Source organism: Grampus griseus, assembly GCF_964374135.1.
Source record: "Grampus griseus genome assembly, chromosome: 21".
Classification (NCBI taxonomy): domain Eukaryota; kingdom Metazoa; phylum Chordata; class Mammalia; order Artiodactyla; family Delphinidae; genus Grampus; species Grampus griseus.
The window spans coordinates 30,561,445-30,581,475 of NC_139015.1; the positions used below are offsets into that span (position 1 = coordinate 30,561,445).

At 34.3% G+C, this 20,031-nt stretch overlaps 1 protein-coding gene across 1 annotated transcript in view; it reads right to left on the bottom strand.

Annotated features, from left to right (window-relative positions):
* Positions 1-7,257, bottom strand: part of ADAM2 (ADAM metallopeptidase domain 2) — a gene marked incomplete at both ends in the record, with an annotated part of 73,289 nt that extends 66,032 nt beyond the window's left edge. Inside the window, 3 exon segments of the mRNA XM_082680371.1 lie at positions 3,542-3,620; positions 7,136-7,191; positions 7,195-7,257. Coding sequence (XP_082536497.1) covers positions 3,542-3,620; positions 7,136-7,191; positions 7,195-7,257 — 198 coding nt within the window.
* Positions 7,258-20,031: the final 12,774 nt, after the last annotated feature.

Below are 20,031 nucleotides of genomic sequence, written 5' to 3' on the forward strand. Positions count from 1 at the left end.
TGTTCACCTGGGGACACAATAAAAATTCCACTAATTTGGAAGATGAAACTTGCAACTGGATATTTCGAGCTCCTTTTTGCCACTGCACAAACAGGCTAACCCAGTGGCTGGAGTGACTGACTCTGAACACAATAGGGAAATTTGTTGCTTAAAGAAGTGCTGTGTCTTGAACCCACCTGAGTATAATAGTAACCAAAATAAAATATGATTAAGGATGCAAACCCTTTGGGAGTGAAGATTTGTGCTATTCTGCTAGGTAAATATCCGTAACAAGCTTAGGTTCTGGTTGAGAGCAATGGAAATGGGGAGCAGGTAGTGGGAAAAAGAAGTCATACGTAGCAATCATGACTTATTACAGAAATGAAGACTATAGTAGCTTTAAATATTTTTCTCTTATCTTGTCATAGGCATAGGTATCTTTATTTGTAGGTGCTAACCATTTTCTTCTTTTTCCCTCTTCCTGTTATTAGTTTACATGCAGGTGGTTGGAGGTTAACTTTACAAGTTAATTTAACCTCATGTTAACGTAGTATTCAGTTGGACCATGACTAAATTTGTGGAGAACTTAATAGAGCTAGCAATGGACACAGTGACTCGTGATTGTGTGTCTCATCATTTTGAGGGAAGAATGAGAATTTCTTTACTTGGGAGAAGGTTGGCTGAATCTTGCTAAATAGAAATGTAGGGTGATTTTGTTGTTTTTACAGAGTTCAAATGTGTATAAAAGAGTGCATACAGAAAACTAAGTAGTCAAAGTTGTAGGCTCTGTCAATTATTGATGTATTGCTACTGAGCTTCAAATTAACCTTTTGCCTGCTTTGTGCAAATGAATATAAACCTCTTAATTATTTTTTCCTTTGCCAGGTGGCACTGAAGCTTTGCTAGTAACGGGTACTGGAGAGCATGGGAAGAGAGCTTTGCTATTTGGTTCCGGTGTGCTAGCTTGGTAGGCTCCTGCACAGGGTACAGCTTTTTGCAAAGCCAGGATCCCTCAGTGCTTGGAGATTCTCTAGTACCCAGACCCTTGTGTGCATGGTGGTCTCTAGCACCCATCAGCCAGTAGTATCCTCCCATCATCTAGGCCGCTCTCCTTCCATAGCAAAGTGACTTTGGTGAGACATCTTATGAACAGCTTTCCTGGCTACCCAAAGGACAGATTTCCAGAGGGTTCTAAAGAGAAATTTTACAGCAAGATCTCTTGGTACAGCACCACAGTGACTTGTCCTATTTGAAGATCCATGGTTGTGCCACTTTTAACAATCTCAAATCTGGGGCAAGGAAACTGTCTTCTTTACCCCAGTCCTGGGATTGCTGGCTGCTTCTTGTATCTGATATTGCTATGACCTTTAGAGTTCTCTTTACTTCTTATTGTTTTACTCTAATCCTTGTTACAATGAATAATTCTTTACATTAAACTTCCCATGTGTAAATTACTGCATGGTATCTTTAGACATAGACTAAAACAGTATCTTATATTTTTAAAATATTTCACTGACTTATCATATTTGTACTTTTTCACTGTGGTCCCATATACAGGTTCATCTGTATAAATCATACTTTATATAATCAAGGAAAAATACCTCTTCCTTTCCACTGCATTTCATCCACTTCCTTCCAAATGTGGTTTGTATTATCCAGATTGATAATGTATTTAATTCTTCAGAACCACCAGTAAATTATATCAACCTTATACATAAGTTGATTGGAAAACTTGGAAATTAATAAATAAATCATTTTTAGGTCAGCATAGGATAAAATTTTGAGATGGAGGAATCAAAAGTTTATTATTATTATTATATAATTTTTCTCCAGTTTTTTTCTTATTGTTATCATTGTCATTTTTGCACTATTTTCCTTTATTATATCTTGTTCATTCTTCTATTAGCACTCAAAAAAGAATGTGTATAAACTCAGCAACAGTAAGAATGTTGCTGTTGTGTGTGGTCGCCTACAAACGTTGATGAGATCAAGTTGATAGTTCTGCTCAAGGCATCAACGTATTTGCTGAGTTTCTTTCCACTTCATCTATCAATTATTGAGAGAGAAATGTTTAAATCTTCAATAATAATAATAATTTACCTATTTCTTTTTTCATTTCTGTCAGTTTCTGCCTCTTATAATTTGAAGTCTATTTTTATGTGCATACACATTTTGGATTGTTATGCCATCTGGTAATTTTACTTTTTAACCATTATGAGTATCTCTCTGTCCTGGAGAGATCATAAAGTAAACTGCAGATACTAGGAACAAACTCTTTCTGTGTCTAACTGGTTGCTTTGTTTTCGTGTAGATACATCTTTAGTTAGTAAGATAACATAACTTTTAGGGATGAGAATCATTTGTGGAATTTATGAAAAATAGATTTATATGCTTCTAACCTAATTTAATAAACTTTCCTGGTTTTTCCTACACTGACGATAGGCTTGCAGCTTTGGCAAACATGGCATTTGAGGCCAGCATTCAATAACTTATTACATCCAGGTTATAAATAAAACATCTTTGCTTTTTCTTTTGAATTATACATCTGTCTCTCATGATTACCTCCTGGGAGGTAGGAAGTAGAGTTAGGTGTTAGGTATGGCAGAATTACTTAAAATGCAGGTGCGGGATATTGCGGCCCTGTGCATCTCGTTGTCTCATTGTTTTACCTCTGTTTCTCTCCGTCTCTTTTTCACCACACTCACACACAAAAAATGCCCCCCACACACATATATTGTGTGTGTATACATAAGTATGTCTATAATATTATGTATATATGCACGTATGTATATATCATAAAACTTTTTGACAGTATGCATCATTTTTATATTTGTATAGAGAACTCCATAGATGATTCACATGTATTTGCCTACTCTGTTAGGCAAAATTTAAAGAACTCACCATACCTATTATTTCTCCTGTTAAGAGCTTAGTCTCTATAAAAATGCTTTAATTTCAAAGTAGTTGTTAATTCGCTACATAGAAATCAGGAATGCAAATTAAAAAAATATAGGAATTGGTAAGGCAGGGCAAATGTAAAAAGCAAAACAGCATTTCAGGCATGGGTATTCCTTGAAATTCTATGCACATTTCTTTATTATATTTACAGCAAATGGAAAACTTTGTTAAATGAAGCTCCAAGTAGTTGAAAATTTAATATATTCCTAAATGTGCATGAAATTTATGTGTATTTATTTGGTCCCTGAACATACTTCAGACAAGTCTTTGGATTTTCCTTTTCTTCCTAGATTTAGCTTTCCTGATTTAAGTCATGTTTTTTCATTTTAAGTATTTCACCCCATATTCAACCCTCTTGCCACAGGTATATAAACACATACATGTGCATCATCATGAAATAATAGCTTAAATGCATCACTATCATTTGTGGTTTGGTTAATCATCTGTGTCACAAAGCTAATTCAAGACACATCATCAAAGGAAATGGTTACATTCATGCCAAAACAAAACTCCAGCCTGTTATACTCTAGAGACATGTGGACCCTAAGTAAAACAGTCACAGAAACTCACATAACAAAGGTAAAACAGACAATAAAAATCATACCTGAAACTGTTGTTCAAGAGGTTTCATACTTCCTGTGCCATTATAACCATAAACCCTAAAACTATGAGGTAAGAAAACTCTGTAAAATAAAGATAAAAAGTATTTAATGGAAAATTTGTTTCCTAGATTTTATTATGAAAAGCTATTTCTTTTATTATACTTATTATAGATAGGTAGGGAGAGGAGAGAGAGAGAGAGAGAGAGAGAGAGAGAGAGAGCGCATGAGGGAGAGATTCTTTGAGTACATGGATTTAGTTTTAATTTTGCTCAAAAAATTCTAGTCTTCAGACCTCTCCTCACTCACCTTACTGTCACACTGTCCTTCCTGTTTTTTAAACACAACAGGCAAACTTTTGTCTCAGGGTATTTGCACTAGCTGTTGCCCCTTTCTAGGATGTTCTTCAACATGGCTCATTGTCTCATCTACTTCAAGTCTTTGCTTATATATCCACATCTCACTGAGGCTTCTCTTGACAAGTTTATAAAAATTTTCAACTTCCTCAATTATTAAAGCATAGGATTTCCACATGACACTTCTTAGTTTGTTCTATATTTTTGCTTAAGCATTTATCACTTTCTAACATTCTTCCTAATCCACTATTTAGCATACCATTATTAGTCTCATCTGATAAACAATATAAAATTCATATCCATTTTGTTTACTAATGCAGCTCAAGCTCTTAGAAGAATATCTGGAAAACAGCAAATGGTCAATAAGTATTGAACTAATATGAAATGAATTCAACAGATCAGGTGGAGATCTCACATTAAAATACATTGTTTGTAATATGGGAAGAATATGCTTAAAAGGCTCTACAAAGAGAAAGGGTGGGTGTAGGTATCTCATTTTCATTTTTCCAATTAGTATAGTATAAAGATTTGTGACAGCTATGGCAGTCTGGATTTGTGAAAGCAAAAGGTCAAAGAGCCAAACCACTGACAAACAGAGCAAAACTTTTTGTATTCCTGTAACAAAAAAAGAAAATAATACACAGTGGGGTGGAGCTCCAGGGAACACACAGATTCCGGGTTGAAAGTCCTATAAAGAGACTTAGCTAGTGATATACAAGCACTGTTTTTTGGCAAAGAAAGAAGTCAAATATCCATGCTTGGACCAGGGAGAAAGCTATTATTGGGGAGCCTAGAAACAAGCAGAACTTTTGGTGGCTGTGCAGTCCTGGAATAAAAATATGAATATTTAAGTTGCATCAGATTCATAGCTTCTTTCCCTGTAAAATCATCTGCTAAATTTTGAAGTTGCACAGAGTAGCCAAGGAGATTAACTTAAAAATCTCTGAAAATAAGAGCAAAGTTTTTTCAAAATTGATGATATAGACTCAGTAAGTCCTATTTTATTTGAGCATGATAAAAGCAAAGAAAAATCACCCCTAAATATAGTTTTAAAGACTGATGAAAACCAAAATAAAACCTTCAAAGTATCAAGAAGAAAACGAAGATGTTCCCTTCAAAGAACAGCAATAAGACTGATAGCTTAAGTTGTCAATAGAAACGAGGAAAGCCAGAAGACATCGGAATAATGCTTTGAAAGGACAAAAGTCATTTTTAAAAGGTCATCCTAGAATTTATTCCAGCAAAAAAGTTCTTAAGAGTAAGGTTAATATTTAACATTGAATACAAATTAATCAAAAATAAGCAGATCTACAACAGAAATATAGAGAATTCCTGAGACATATAGAAATTAACTGCAGATAGAAACAAACGCAGGAAAAAATGAAAAACAACAGAACGTGCAAATTTATGCTTAATTATAAAGGGATATTGACTATACAAAAAATAACAGTCATATCTAATTGGGGTTTAAAAGCATACAGGAAAAATAATGAAAAGGTAGAAGGTAAGTGAAATTAAAAGATTTGAAGATCTAACAATGTATGATAACTGGTAAAATAATAATGTATATTAGATTTAATAATTCAGGGATTAATACAATAATCTAGAGAAAATACTAAAAGAATAGTAAAAAGTTATATAACAAAGAATTTAATTGAGGGAAAATGGTGTAATATAAAATAATAGATTCATTAAAATGGAGACTATGAAAGAAAAAGAATATAAAATAAAAGGTACAAAGAAAAAAGGTGACTTCAGACATTATATGGAAAATTAAAGGATCAAGAAAAACAAGGACATCTTAAAATTGTTGAACAAGGCTGGGTAACAAGACCTAGTACAGTATTTAATATAGTGTGATATCTGTTCAGATAAATAGGGCTCAGGAGTAAACAAATAAAATAAGAGAAAATAGTCCAGAAAGATATCCCACTCATAAACAGTCATTTGATTTAAAACATTTCATTACAGTGCAATGAGGAAAGTATTTTTTTTTCCAATAGCATGTGTTGGATCCATTGGATGCTAATACGATAAAATATTTGAATCTTGATCCCCATGCTCATGAAACACACAAACATCAATTCTGGATGAACCCTAGAGTTGAACATGAAAGTGAAAACAATAAAAGCTATTAGAAAAAAATGGCAGCTTGGATTCATGACTGTATGAAGACAATGATTTTTTTTAAATATGAAAAGAATAATAGCTACAAAGAAAATAATAATTTGGACTGCATTAAAAGAATTTCAGACTCAGTAAAAAAAATCCAGACTGAATAAAAAATTGAAAGGGAATGACAGGAAAAATGACAGATAAAAGATAGTCTCTTTGGCAAGTGGTATTGGGAAAGTTGGACAGCTGCATGTAAATCAATGAAGTTAGAACACTCCCTCACACCATACACAAAAATAAACTCAAAATGTCTTAAAGACTTAGATATAAGACATGACACCATAAAACATTTAGAAGAGAACATAGGTAAAACGTTCTCTGACATAAAAAGTACTCTGTAGATTCAATGAAGTCACAATCAATATCTATGGATATATCTTTGTGGAAGAGTTTATTATAAAATATATGAAAATGAAAAGTAGTAAGAAAAGCCAGAACATTCTTGATGAAGAAAAGGATGGAAAGACCTTATCTTTAAGCTATCAAGATTTATAATAAAGAGACAAATTGACCAAAACTTTTAATAAAGGACCCATTTTAAAAACGACCATTACTGGTTTCATTTTTCTTTATTCCCAAATATGGTGTGCTTATTTTTTCCCAATTTCCTTAGCTGGCATGGGATTGAGTTTGGCTAATTACAGTTGTATTCTAAGTCCTTAATACATTCTGATATGTAAACTAATTTAAAGAATCACTGTTCTTTCCACTCAAAAATCCACTATGCTCTTTCAAATATAGTTGAATGTAAGAGAACTCAAAAACAAGTCATATTTATGTCGTGATAAAAATAGAAAAATATCAAAATTCATCCTCCATGAAACCACATAAATAGTCAAATAGAAACCTGATGTTGCTGGGAAGGAAAAAGATGCGAGCATACATATGGATTCAGGTCCTAGATGTTTATTATATAGGTTTAAAATGTTTTTCTTAAGCATAAAATAGGAGACAAATAGTAAGCAACTAGAAATATTTACAAATGCAAAATAGTTACTTTCTGGATAAATATGAACAATAATTATAAATAGAACAAAGACAGGTAATAAAATAATGTAGTTCACCTACTTTTGCATTAGGTTCACAGTGTATGTCTTCCCTTCAATTACAATGTTGTAGGACACCTAGCAGGAGAGTATATTAAAAAAGCAAAGAAAAGTGAGAAGAATGTTAAAAAGAAAAACTATCATTTTATATTAACAATAATAACATGCTAAAGCACACTAATACAATAAAAAAGAGGAAAATTTATAATTTAATATTGATTTATTCCAATGGAATCAGATATTTAAATATTTGCTTTCATAATAAAGATAGATGGAAGAATATAATTGGTACAGTTTCTTATTAATTTTAACACTTATGCAATAAGATAGACCCTGAAATATTGTTGACTTGCATCCAATAATTGTGTTAGCTTAATACTGAGGCCATTGCAAAATTTAAAATGGAAGAGTATAACTAAATTACCAAATAGAAAATTTATATAGTATAGCAAAGAATTAACAAAACAGAATGTTTAATATTTGTAGATTTTATAAAATTTGTTCCAAGTTTGGATGCAATACTCATGGATTTTATTAAGAAAGAATGTCTACAAATGGAAAACTTAGTCTTTATAGATCAGTTTGAGGAGCCTTGACCTCTTTCCATTATTGGGCCTTCCAATCCATGGGCATAGGATCTACTCAATTTATATAGATCTTTACCTCCTCTCACCTGGTTTTGTTGTCTTCAGTGAGGAGGTTTTGCTTTCCTTTGTTACATTTATTTAGACTTTGATTTTTATGTAGTGTAAATTATATCTTTAAAATTTATTTTAAGTTTTAAAATGTTTAAAGTTTATTTAAATTTTATAGGATTAAGAGGTTTATTTTATAGGATTAACAAAGTTAAGTTACATTCTTCTATTGCTAGGTTATTTTATCATATATGGTATTGAACTTTGAACAGTAGTTTTACTGCTCCTAATGCTATATGTATATTCATTTCCCCATATAATTCTAAAACACAGTTAATTCATTGATATTCTAAGATTCAATCATCTTAACAATTTAGATGTAAATTGCATTTTGCCATTGGCCATTTCTTTCTTTTTTTTTTTTCTTTTTTTTAATTGAAGTACAGTTGATTTAGAATGCTGTGTTAGTTTCTGGTGTACAGCAAAGTGATTCAGTTATACATACCTATGTATATTCTGTTTCATATTCTCTTTTATTATGGGTTATTATAAGATATTGAATGTAATTCTCTGTGCTACACCTTCTTGTTTATTTTATATACAGTAGTTTGTATATGCTAATCTCAAACTCCTAATTTATACCCCCCTTTTCCCCCTAGGTAACCATAATTTTGTTTTCTATGTCTGTGAGTCTGGTTTCCTTTTGTAAATAAGTTCATTTGTATCATTTTTTAGATTCCACAGATAAGTGATATCATGTGATATTTGTCTTTGTCTGTCTGACTTATGTCATTTAGTATGATAACCTCTAGGTCCATCCCTGTTGCTGCAGTTGGCATTATTTCATTCTTTTTTATGGCTGAGTAGTATTGCATTGTATATATAAACCACATCTTCTTTATCCATTCATCTCTTGATGCACATTTAGGTTGCTTCCTTGTCTTGGCTATTGTAAATAGTGCTGCTCTGAACACTGGGGTGCAGGTATCTTTTCGATTAGAGCTTTTGTCTTTTCCAGATATATGCCCAGGAATGAGATTGCTGGATCATATGGTAACACTGTTTTTAGTTGTTTAAGGAACTTCCATACTATTCTCCACAGTGGTTGCCCCAATATACATTCCCACAAACAGTGTAGAAGGGTTCCCTTTTCCCCATACCCTCTCCAGCATTTCTTGTTTGTGGACTTTTTAATGATGGCCATTTTGACTGGAATGAGGTGATACCACATTGCAGTTTTGATTTGCATTTCTCTAATAATTAGCAATGTCGAGTATCTTTTCATGTGCCTGTTGGCCATCTGTGTGTCTTCTTTGGAGAAATGTCTATTTCGGTCTTCTGCCCATATTTAGACTCTACACAAAAACTACTAGAACTGACAAACAAATTCAGCAAGCTGGCAGAATACAAGATTAACACACATAAACCTTTTGCATTTCTTTACACTAACAATGAAATATCAGGAAGGGAATGTTAAAAAAAAAAAAAACCCTTTTAAAATCAGATCCAAAAAAGTACTTAAGAATAAACCTAACAAAGGAGGTGAAAACTTATATGCTGAGAACTATAAAACATTGATAAAGGAAATTAAAGATGATTTAAAGAAATGGAAAGCTATCCCATGCTCTTGGATTGGAAGAATAATATTATTAAAATGACCATACCATTCAAAGTAATCTACAGATTTAATGCGGCCCCTATCAAATTACCCATGACATTTTTCACAGAAGTAGAACAAATAACCCTATAATTTATATGGAATCACAAAAGACTCAGAATTGCCAAAGTAATCCTGAGGAAAAAGAACAAAGCAGGAGGCATAAACTTCCCAGACTTCAGACAATACTACAAAGCTACAGTAATCAAAACAGTGTGGTATTGGCATAAAAAAAGACATATGGATCAATGGAACAGGCTAGAAAGTCCAGAAATAAACCTACACACCTATGGTCAATTAGTCTTCGATAAAGGAGGCAAGAATATACAATGGATAAAAGACAGTCTCTTTGGCAAGTGGTATTGGGAAAGTTTGACAGCCGCATGTAAATCAATGAAGTTAGAACACTCCCTCACACCATACACAAAAATAAACTCAAAATGTCTTAAAGACTTAGATATAAGACACATGACACCATAAAACATTTAGAAGATAACATAGGTAAAACGTTCTCTGACATAAAACATAGCAATATTTTCTTAGGTCAGTCTCCCAAGGCAATAGAAATAAAAGTAAAAATAAACAAATGGGACCTAATCAAACTTCTAAGCTTTTGCACCCCAGAAGAAACCATAAACAAAACAAAAGACAACCAACTAACTGGGAGCAAATATTTGCAAATGATGTGACCAAAAAGGGCTTAATTTCCAAAATATACAAACAACTCATACAACTCAATAACAAAAAAACAAACAAGCCATTGGTCATTTCTTAATACTTTGTTATATTAGATTTTCTCATATTTCTTATGTTTGCCACATATACTCATGAATTCATTCAGTCCCAAATTTTCTTTCTTATATTACCCTTCTTTGTTTTTGGTGTCAAGGTAATATTGCCTTTATGTATTCAGCAGTATTAACTCTTTTTCTTTTTGCTGGCTGAGTTTTTATGAGTTTTAATTATGTCTTTCTTAAATGTTTGGTTGTATTTATTTGTAAAATAATTTAGCTTTTGACTTAGTTTTAATGGTTGTTTTTGTATTTTTGAGGAGGGAGAAAGAGACATTTATATTCAGATTCAAATTTTTTAAAGTGTTGGGCATTTTCATCTTTCCTTATATCCCAAGAGTTTGTTTTTCTATGAAATTGCTTATCTCCTCAAGGATTTTTGAATTTTTTGACACATTTATTCATTGTATTATTCATTTGTTAAATTTCTGCTCTATGTATCACTATGTCCACTTTTTTTCATCCCTATTAAAATCTTTCATACTTTTATTTGTGTTGCCTTACAGACAACTTGTGCCTGATAAAATATGGCTTCCTATACTAACTTTACTATTTGCTTTGTATAATTTTTCTTATTTTTGTGCTAGACCTTTCTATTCCCTTGTGATTTAGGTGTTTCTCTTGTGGTATATATTTTTAAATTCAATTTGAAATATATGTAATTTCTGATAAATTTAATCAATCAAAAATTTTAACAGTTTTATTTAAATTATTTTAATTCCCTATTATACCAAGATTATATATGCTTTATATTCTTTTGTTACAGTTACAATTGTATATTCAATATGTTTTGTTTTGAGGTATACATATTCATACTTTTTAATCAATTCCAGCTTTTATGTTATTCTTTGTCCCAGTTTCAATTTCTAACTGCTGAAGTACATTATTTAAATTATTTTCTTCTCTTGTAATCTGAAAAGTGTTAATGTACTCTAATTTTTATTTATTCTGTGTTGTGATACCTGATCTCAGTTCATCTATGTTTAATATAACCTCTTTTCCAGATTTTTTTCTCTATTTTCCAGGAATTCTAATTGCTCTTTACTTAAGCCTCTAATTCTCTCCTCTTTTTCCTTGAGCTGTTTATATGTTGCATCTGTTTAGTTTCTTCAGCTGTCTCTGGCTACTGTTAATTCTTGATTTTACTCTCATACTATATTTTTCATGTACAGAAGTTCCATTCAGTTATTTTTAAAACCTCCTAGTCTTTTTAAGTTGAATATTCTCTTGTGGTATATTCTTTATTAATTATAATAATTATAAACATACACTTTTCATATTATGTTTGTTGCATTCGTTAAGTCGGTAGGTACAATAGCCTTATCAGTTCAAAAAATACTATTAATCCTTTATTATGTAGCCAGCACTGTTCTAGGCACTGGAGTTAGAGACATTAACAAAATAGTCAACATTTTTCCCTCATGAATTTGACAGTTGAGGACAGATGATTTTTTTTTTTACTTCTCTTATGAGAATTACTCTCATAGTATCTGGTGAAACCTGGTTGAAGATATTTCCCTCTAAGTAGATTCTGTGTACATTTTCTAATATGACCAAGTAATTCCATAGATTTTTCCATTAAAAAAACAAAATACTCTTAAAATGCTGTTAAATGTCTCACCTCTTTTTTTCTATTTAAATGATTTAAAGTTTTCATAAATCTTCATTCCCTTATAAATTATATATTGAAAATTTTAAGCTTGTGATATCTGTATTAGTGTGACAACTAGGTAGCTGATAAGGAAATATTTGCATTCAAATTATCTAAACATTTACTACCAATCAAAAAGAAAATTAAGGTGTGGTGTTTTAAAAAAACACTTCACTTCTTTAGAAATGATTCTAGAAATTAGTAAAACAGATAAGAAACTTTCTAATTAATTCAAAGAATAAAAAGGAGAAAACTAATACCTGAACCAAGATACACTAAGATGGCATAAAAAGAATTCTTAATGATGAACATATTTTCAATCAAGACATAAAAATTATTCATACAACACTTCATTAAATCAAATGATTGCCATCCCCTATAGGGATGCCATAGGCTTACTTAACAACTACTAAAAATCCTCCAAATATTGTATGGTGAATGAGTGACAAGAGACTGTAAATGGATCAGGTCAGGTATTATTCAGACGCTCAGGAGGGAAAGAGATTTAGAACCATTTAGATTTAGATGGGCCTTGGGGCTTTGATAATAAGCATCACTGCACCATATTTCTATGAAACATTGTTAATCTTGGTTCATTTTCAAAAGGGCTCTTCCATTTAAGAAAAATTGGGTATAAATATAAAATTCAGAAAGTGTGCAGAGATGAAAAACACCAGGTTTACTTATTAGGAACAAAATAGTCACATGTTTTTTAGTTTGTGAAAAATGTTAGGGCTTAATTACGTATGTTTCAACTCCTCCACTTGACGTTGACCGTATTTTCTCTGGAACTGTAATTTGCACACGTAGTCTTTCTGAATCTGCAAGGTGCAAAATGTTTTACAGGGGCAACACTCACCACCTCATAGCTTCCTTCATTATTTCCTCATCTAAATCCATAATATTCTATATGCCATCCCTCATTTTTACTCTTTTCAAATACCCTCACCTCAATACCCACTTCTTTCTAGAATTACAAACCGTTTAAAGAGAAACAGGTATACTGCTTTAGAAATATTGCCCCGTGGGCAGGTTCTGGTAACCCTGAGGTAATAGGCCCAAGTGCTCTCAGAACAAATAAAGTCAGGTCCTTTGGACCTTCCAACTACAGAATCCACATATCAGAAATGCAGAGCAGTATATGAAACTCTAATCTTAAGGGATCTACTCAAGCCACGGCATCTCCCATCTTTACTACGGTCCCAAGAAGAGTGGGAAAGACCCTCGCAACCAAAGTGGATTTTGATTGGGAAAGGTGGCAATGTGGGAGTGGATTCGGGCTTACACAGTTGGAACTCCCACCAAAAAAACACTTTTAAAGGGATATCCAGCCTCTCAGAGGGAAACAGAAAGGAGACCTGACATTCCCTAAAGGTCAGAAGAGGGTTTTAGTACTTACTATCGTCTGTCTGAAGCCCGATGAGCCCCAGAAGCAGAAACAGAAGGCACCACATGGCTGGACGTCCTGGATGGCAGCCCGAATAACGGCCGTACGCTTGACTACAGGGCAGTTGGGGGCGCGAGGAGACCCCTCCTGACCGCACACACCGCAGGAGGCAGGCGGCTGGGAGAGCAGCGGAGGGTCGAGAGGCTGCCTGCTGTGCGCCGTTCAACGTGGGCGTTCTTGGCCGCTAAATCTATGCAGGAGGCTTTGACGCCTTGTGACTCCGCTTTCCGGCTAAGAAAGCGCAGAATCACTTCCGAAAGGCAAGGCTGAAGAAACAGCTAATGAACAGGAAGATTCATCTACACTTAAGTGAACTTTTATGTAATATATATAAATATTTATACTACATATGTTATACATTTATGTATAAATATATAATATATATAGGCACAGCTCAATATTCCACTGAACAAACCAGTGTAATTAACACCTAGATTCAGATCCAGAAATATAGAACCACTAAAGCTGCCAGATTGTCCCCTGACAATCACTACTTCTAACACCATAGATTACTTTTGTCTGTTTTTGAACCTATATAAATGGAGCCAATCACCATGTATTCTTTTTATGTTTAAGTTTTTTTAACATGATGATTAGGAGATCCATCCACGTTGTGAGTAGCAATAGTTTTTTTTTTTTTTCCCTCTTGTTGCTGTATATCACACATTGAATATGTCCATCTGTTTTTCTATTTTACTATTGATTAGAATTTTGTTCATTTATAGTTGGAGCTATTAAAAAACGTATTTGGCATAATACCTTCCAGGTCCATCCATGTGGTTGCAAATGGTATTATGTTTGCTGAAATAAGTCAGACAGAGAAAGACAAATACTGTATGTTCTCACTTATATTTCAAATCTAAAAAATAAAACAAACAAATGAGTATAACAAAACAGACTCACAGATACAGAGAACAAACTAGTGGTTACCAGTGGGGTGAAGAAAAGGGGGAGAGGCATGATAGGGGTAGTGGATTAAGAGGTACAAACTTCTATGTATAAATTAAATAAGCTACAAGGATATATTGTACAGCACAGGGAATATAGCCAGTATTTCATAATAACTTTAAATGGAGTGTAATGTATAAAAATATTGAATCACTACGTTGTACACTTGGAACGAACATAATATTGTAAATCAACCATACTTCAATTAAAAAAAAAGTTTTGGATCAGTGAAAATAACCAAAAACCAACCATGTTTGGCTATTTTATTTCCTTAATTACTATCAATTTTTGATTCTTCTATTTTGAGGCTATGTTACTTTTAAAACTTTTTATTTAAGCATAATATTCTCTAGGTCCATCCATGTTGCTGCAAATGGAAGAATTTCATCCTTTTTATGGCTGAGTAATATTCCATTGCGTATATATGCTGCATCTTCTTTATCCATTCATCTGTCATGGACACTTGGGTTGTTTCCATGTCCTGGCTCTTGTATGTAGTGCTGCTATGAACATCGGGGTGCATGTATCTTTTCAAATTAATTTTCGTCTTTTCTGGATATATGCCCAGTAGTGGGATTACTGGGTCATATGGTAGTTCTATTTTTAGTTTTTTGAGGAACCTCCATACTGTTTTCCATAGTGGCTACACCAGTTTACATTCCCACCAACAGTGCAGGAGGATTCCCTTTTCTCCACGTCCCCTCAAAAATTTGTTATTTGTAGACTTTTAAATTCTACATTCTATCAGGTTTGAGGTGATATCTCATTGGGCTTTTGAGTTGCATTTTTCTAATAATTGGCGATGTTGAGAATCTTTTCACTTGCCTGTTAGCCATTTTGTATGACTTCTTTGGAAAAATGTCAATTCAGGTCTTCTGACCAATTTTTGACTGGCCTGTTTGTTTTTTGATATTGATTTCTATGTGCTGTTTATATGTTTTGGATATAAACCCCCTGTTGGTCATTTGCAAGTATTTTCTCCCATTCCATGGGTTGTCTTTTAGTTTTGTCAATGGTTTCCGTTGCTGTGCAAAAGTGTTTAAGTTTAAATAGGTCCCATTTGTTTATTTTTGCTTTTTGCTTTAGCTTTGTGAGACAGATAAAGATAAAATACTGCTATAAATTATGTCAAAGAGTGTTCTGCCTAGGTTATCTTCTTAGAGTTTTAAGGTTTGGGGTCTTACCTTTAGATCTTTAATCCATTTTGTGTATGGTGTGAGGAAATATTCTAATTTCATTCTTTCACATGTAGATGTCCAGTTTTCCCAGCACCAGTCTTTTTGAGCCCCATTCTGCCCCATCTCTCTGACTTCACCTGGAGAATATTCTGTTTCTAAGGGCTCATGAGATTAGATTGGACCCACCCAGATAATCTAGGATAGTGTCCCTACTTGAAGGTCCATCACCTTAATGACTTCTGCAACTTACCTTCTACCATGTAACATACATATCCACAAATTCCAGGGATTAGAGTGAGGACGTCTTTGAAGGTCCATTCTGCCTACCACCAAAGCACTGGTATGGGACGTTAGGGAAGGGATGCATGCCAACACGTGTGAGTCTGTGAGCTGGTTACTGCTCCTGTAAGATAAAACTAAATCCCACAAGCAGCTCTTGGAAATGCTATAGAATAGGGTACAGCAAACATTTTCTGTAAAGAATGAAATAGAAAATAGTTTCAGCTTTGCTGAAATAGTGTGCCATATGGTCTCTGTTGCAACCGTTACCAACCAAGGTTCTTGGTCTCCTTAATCAATAGAAATTGGTCAGAGGCCAGACAAGAAATTCAGGCAAGGCTTTATTGGGGGCCCTGCTGCAAGCAGAGGTGGGGGAGTGAAAACAATCAACAGTTTCCCTTGCTGGCTCGCTCCCTGAGGTGGGGGTGGGGGGGCAAGCTTGTTCCTTATATGGGGTGAGGGTAGGGGTGTGTCCAGGGGTCAGGCCAGAATGGTGGCTTAGGTGGTTTGCTCACCCCTTAGGTGGTGTTGTGTGCAGGGGTCATGCACAGTACCTGCTTTTGCTCCAGGCTCTTCAAAAGCGGCAGTTGGGTGTTTCTTTTTTGGGGTCTTTTTGTATCTTTTGTCCAGAATTTGTCCCAACTCAGCATGCACACAGTTATTTTCAGTCCCATACAGCTTCTTTGTATTTTGTTGCTCGAAGAGAGATTTGTCCAAGTGGAAGCACTGCAGCCACTGCAGCAAAGGGCCCCAGGTCCCAGCCTGTCTCACAGCTATTCAACTACCTTCATATCTATCTATTTACCCTCCAAACACTGTATCACAATAATTGAATATGCCCAGCTCTGATAAAAGCCAGTCCCTTTTTTTACGTACCAGATCCTCTCCTCTCTAGTTTATTCCATGATTTTGCTCTTAAGTCTTCATTATATCCAACATCATCATCTTTCCCCCATTTCTTTATTTCTAAAAGTCGGTAGACAATATGTAGTGTCTCCCCAAAATAAAATCCCTTCTTTGATCATAAATTGCACCTCATAATCCCCAAAAGGTTGTCTATGTTTACCATCTTCATTTTATCACTTCCCATAGAGTTTATCAAGTTCCTTAAAAAATAATCTAAAATATAGATTGGGATTTTACTGAACTTATAGATCTCTTCTGGAAAAATTAGAAATTTTATAATAGGCATCCATTTTCTGAGTGTTTTCCAAGACTGATCATCCTGATGAATTTTTTGATGTTGTTGTTCTAATTGTAAACTGATTCTGTTGATTTAAGTAGGTAGTTAATCATAATTTCTGCAAATGAGGGCAATTCTTTTTCCTCTTCAAATCTTTCCTCCTTTTTATTTCCATCAAAATAATAGTCAAAGCTGCCAGTTCTTTGTTATATTTTTAAGCAAGATTTTAGACATCTTTGCCTTGGCAATAGATACTACAACAACAAAAACAGAAGTAGTATTATATTTTATAAAATATTTCATAGTCTTCATAAATATTTAAATTTTCCCTCTAATTCCCTTGAGTAAATATTTCATTATCATGAGATTTACCACCTTCTGGAGTCTTGTATCATTTGGACAAATCTGTGATATCTCTTCAGGCACAACATACCTTTCCAACTTTTGATGTGGAACTGAGTATAAAGAATAAGAAATTCACCATGTCTTGTAAACAACCTCACAAACGTATGTGTGAAATTAATTCAAATGAAAAACAAGGCTTATACTGCTTCATGATTCATTATGCATGTAGCTCTTGGACAGGAACACTTGTGGATGTCATCATATGTTAATCTTAACTTAAGGCCAAATAATTGAGCTATAATAACTAAAAATCCCTCCAATGTTATTGCACCTGGATACTAAAATAAAGAAGATTGAAGAGAACACCATTATGTAAGAAGAAAACAAAAGCAAGTAATGAATTAAAACAGTTTTGATCCTATAAAATTTTATACTTTAGTACTTTATGTTGAGCACATATTACACTTTATTTTGATAAATCTTTGATACAAATATCCATACTAGTTAATTGATTAAGAAGCATGAAACAATGGAAAAAAGTAATTAAACTACCAATGTTCTCTGGTGAAAACTTTGGCATGCCCAAATTCCATAGCCTTAAACACACTTAGTATTTCTGATGCAATCAATATAAAACACATTTATTTAACTTTCTTATTAAATCAAATCATTCAATTTGCAAAACTAATTCAATATACATACATGTCAGGCACTACAATAGAAAATAAGAATATAGTGGCATACTGGGGACTTCCCTGGTGGTCCAGTGGTTAAGATTCAATGCTTCCACTGCAGGGGGCACGGGTTCAATCCCTCTTGGGGAACTAAGACCCCACATGCTGCATGGTGCAGCAAAAAAAAAAAAAAAAAGAAGAAAACAATATAGTGGCACATGTGAAAGAAAGGGACTGTGTCCACACTTGGAGCTTATATTACAGAAGAGGAGAAAGAAAATTAATAGGAAATTAATGACAAACTTCCCCAATATAAAGAGGTCGTGAAAAGTGCTCTGAAGAAATGGAGTGCTCGAATAGAGAATTTTGAGGAGGGGTGTGACCATATAGATAAGACAGTTAGAAAAACCTATTTGTGGAATTGATGTTTTGGCTGAGATAGAAAGTTTGGGAAATGATCTAGCATTTTGAATAGCAGTAGGGAACTTGTATGGGAACCTGTTCAAAGCCTGTAGTGTAATGAGTGAAGTGAAGGAATGACAAGATGGAAGTTCTAAATATAGGCAAGGCCATGGTAAAGAAATTTAGAGTGAGATATTACCAAAAAAAAAAAAAATTGGGGGTAGTATAGAGTGGCATTTCATATGATTTAACCTTGATAAATAAAATGATACTTTTCTCATCTTTCTAATCATTACAAGCTAAATTCTTAGAACTCTTAGAACTTCTCTAATTTTTCTATCTCAATAAAAATTTATAGTGAGTAAAATTTAATTTATACCTCAAAGAAAAATATTGTGTGTATGTGTGTGCATGTGTGTGAATGAAAACATGGAATATTATCTAGCACCATGGAAAAATGGGTTAGTAGTTACCCTCTCCTGTTATCCTATAAGAGCTAAGCTTGAAAAAAAGGGAAAATCCCAGTATCAGAATTTGAAAGAAGGTTAAAGACAAATCAGAACATGAGAGATGATATCTGGCTAACCACCAGGTTTTTTGTTTTTTTTTTTTGTTTGTTTTTTTGCGGTATGCGGGCCTCTCACTGCCGTGGCCTCTCCCGTTGCGGAGCACAGGCTCAGGACGCGCAGGCTCAGCGGCCATGGCTCACGGGCCCAGCCGCTCCGCGGCATGCGGGATCTTCCCGGACCGGGGCACGAACCTGCGTCCCCTGCATCGGCCGGCGGACTCTCAACCACTGTGCTACCAGGGAAGCCCTAACCACCAGGTTTTAAGGCAAGATGTAGGAACCAGAAGCTGGACTTCTAGTGCTCGCTCAGAGAAAGGAAAAATAGTCTTCTACTTTCATATTTATATAGTTGAAAATAAATCCCCTGGATAAAGACATGCTACCGAATAAAACAAGTCCTTAGTTATACTGTGAAGGAAGAGAAGATAGAAGACCTAAATGTAAGAATTGAAGCCATAAAAGTCCTACAAGGGAACATAGGCAGAAAACTCTTTGACATAAATTGTACCAATTTTTTTTTGTGGGGGGGGGGGATCAGTCTCTTAAGGCAAAATAAATAAAACCAAAAGTAAACAAGTGGCATCTAATTAAACTTAAAAGGTTTTGTACAGCAAAGGAAACCATCAACAAAACAAAAAGACAACATGTGGTCTGGGAGAAAATATTTGCAAACAATGAGACCAACAATGGCTTAATATCAAAAATATACAAACAGCTCATACAATTCAAAATTCACAAAACAACCGATTAATAAGTAGGAAGAGGATATAAATTGTTGTTTTTCCAAAGAAGATACACAGATGTCCAACAGGCACATAAACAGATGTTCAACCTCACTAATTGTTAGGGAAATGATGTAAATCAAAACTGGAATGAGGAATCAAATCACCTTATGCCTTTCATTTTTTTTGTTTTTCTTGCGGTACGCGGGCCTCTCACTGTTGTGGCCTCTCCCGTTGCGGAGCACAGGCTCCGGACGCGCAGGCTCAGTGGCCATGGCTCACGGGCCCAGCCGCTCTGCGGCATGTGGGATCTTCCCGGACCGGGGCACGCACCCGTGTCCCCTGCATCGGCAGGCGGACTCTCAACCACTGCGCCACCAGGGAAGCCCACCTTATGCCTTTTAGAATGGCTATTATCAAAAAGGCAAGAAGTAACAA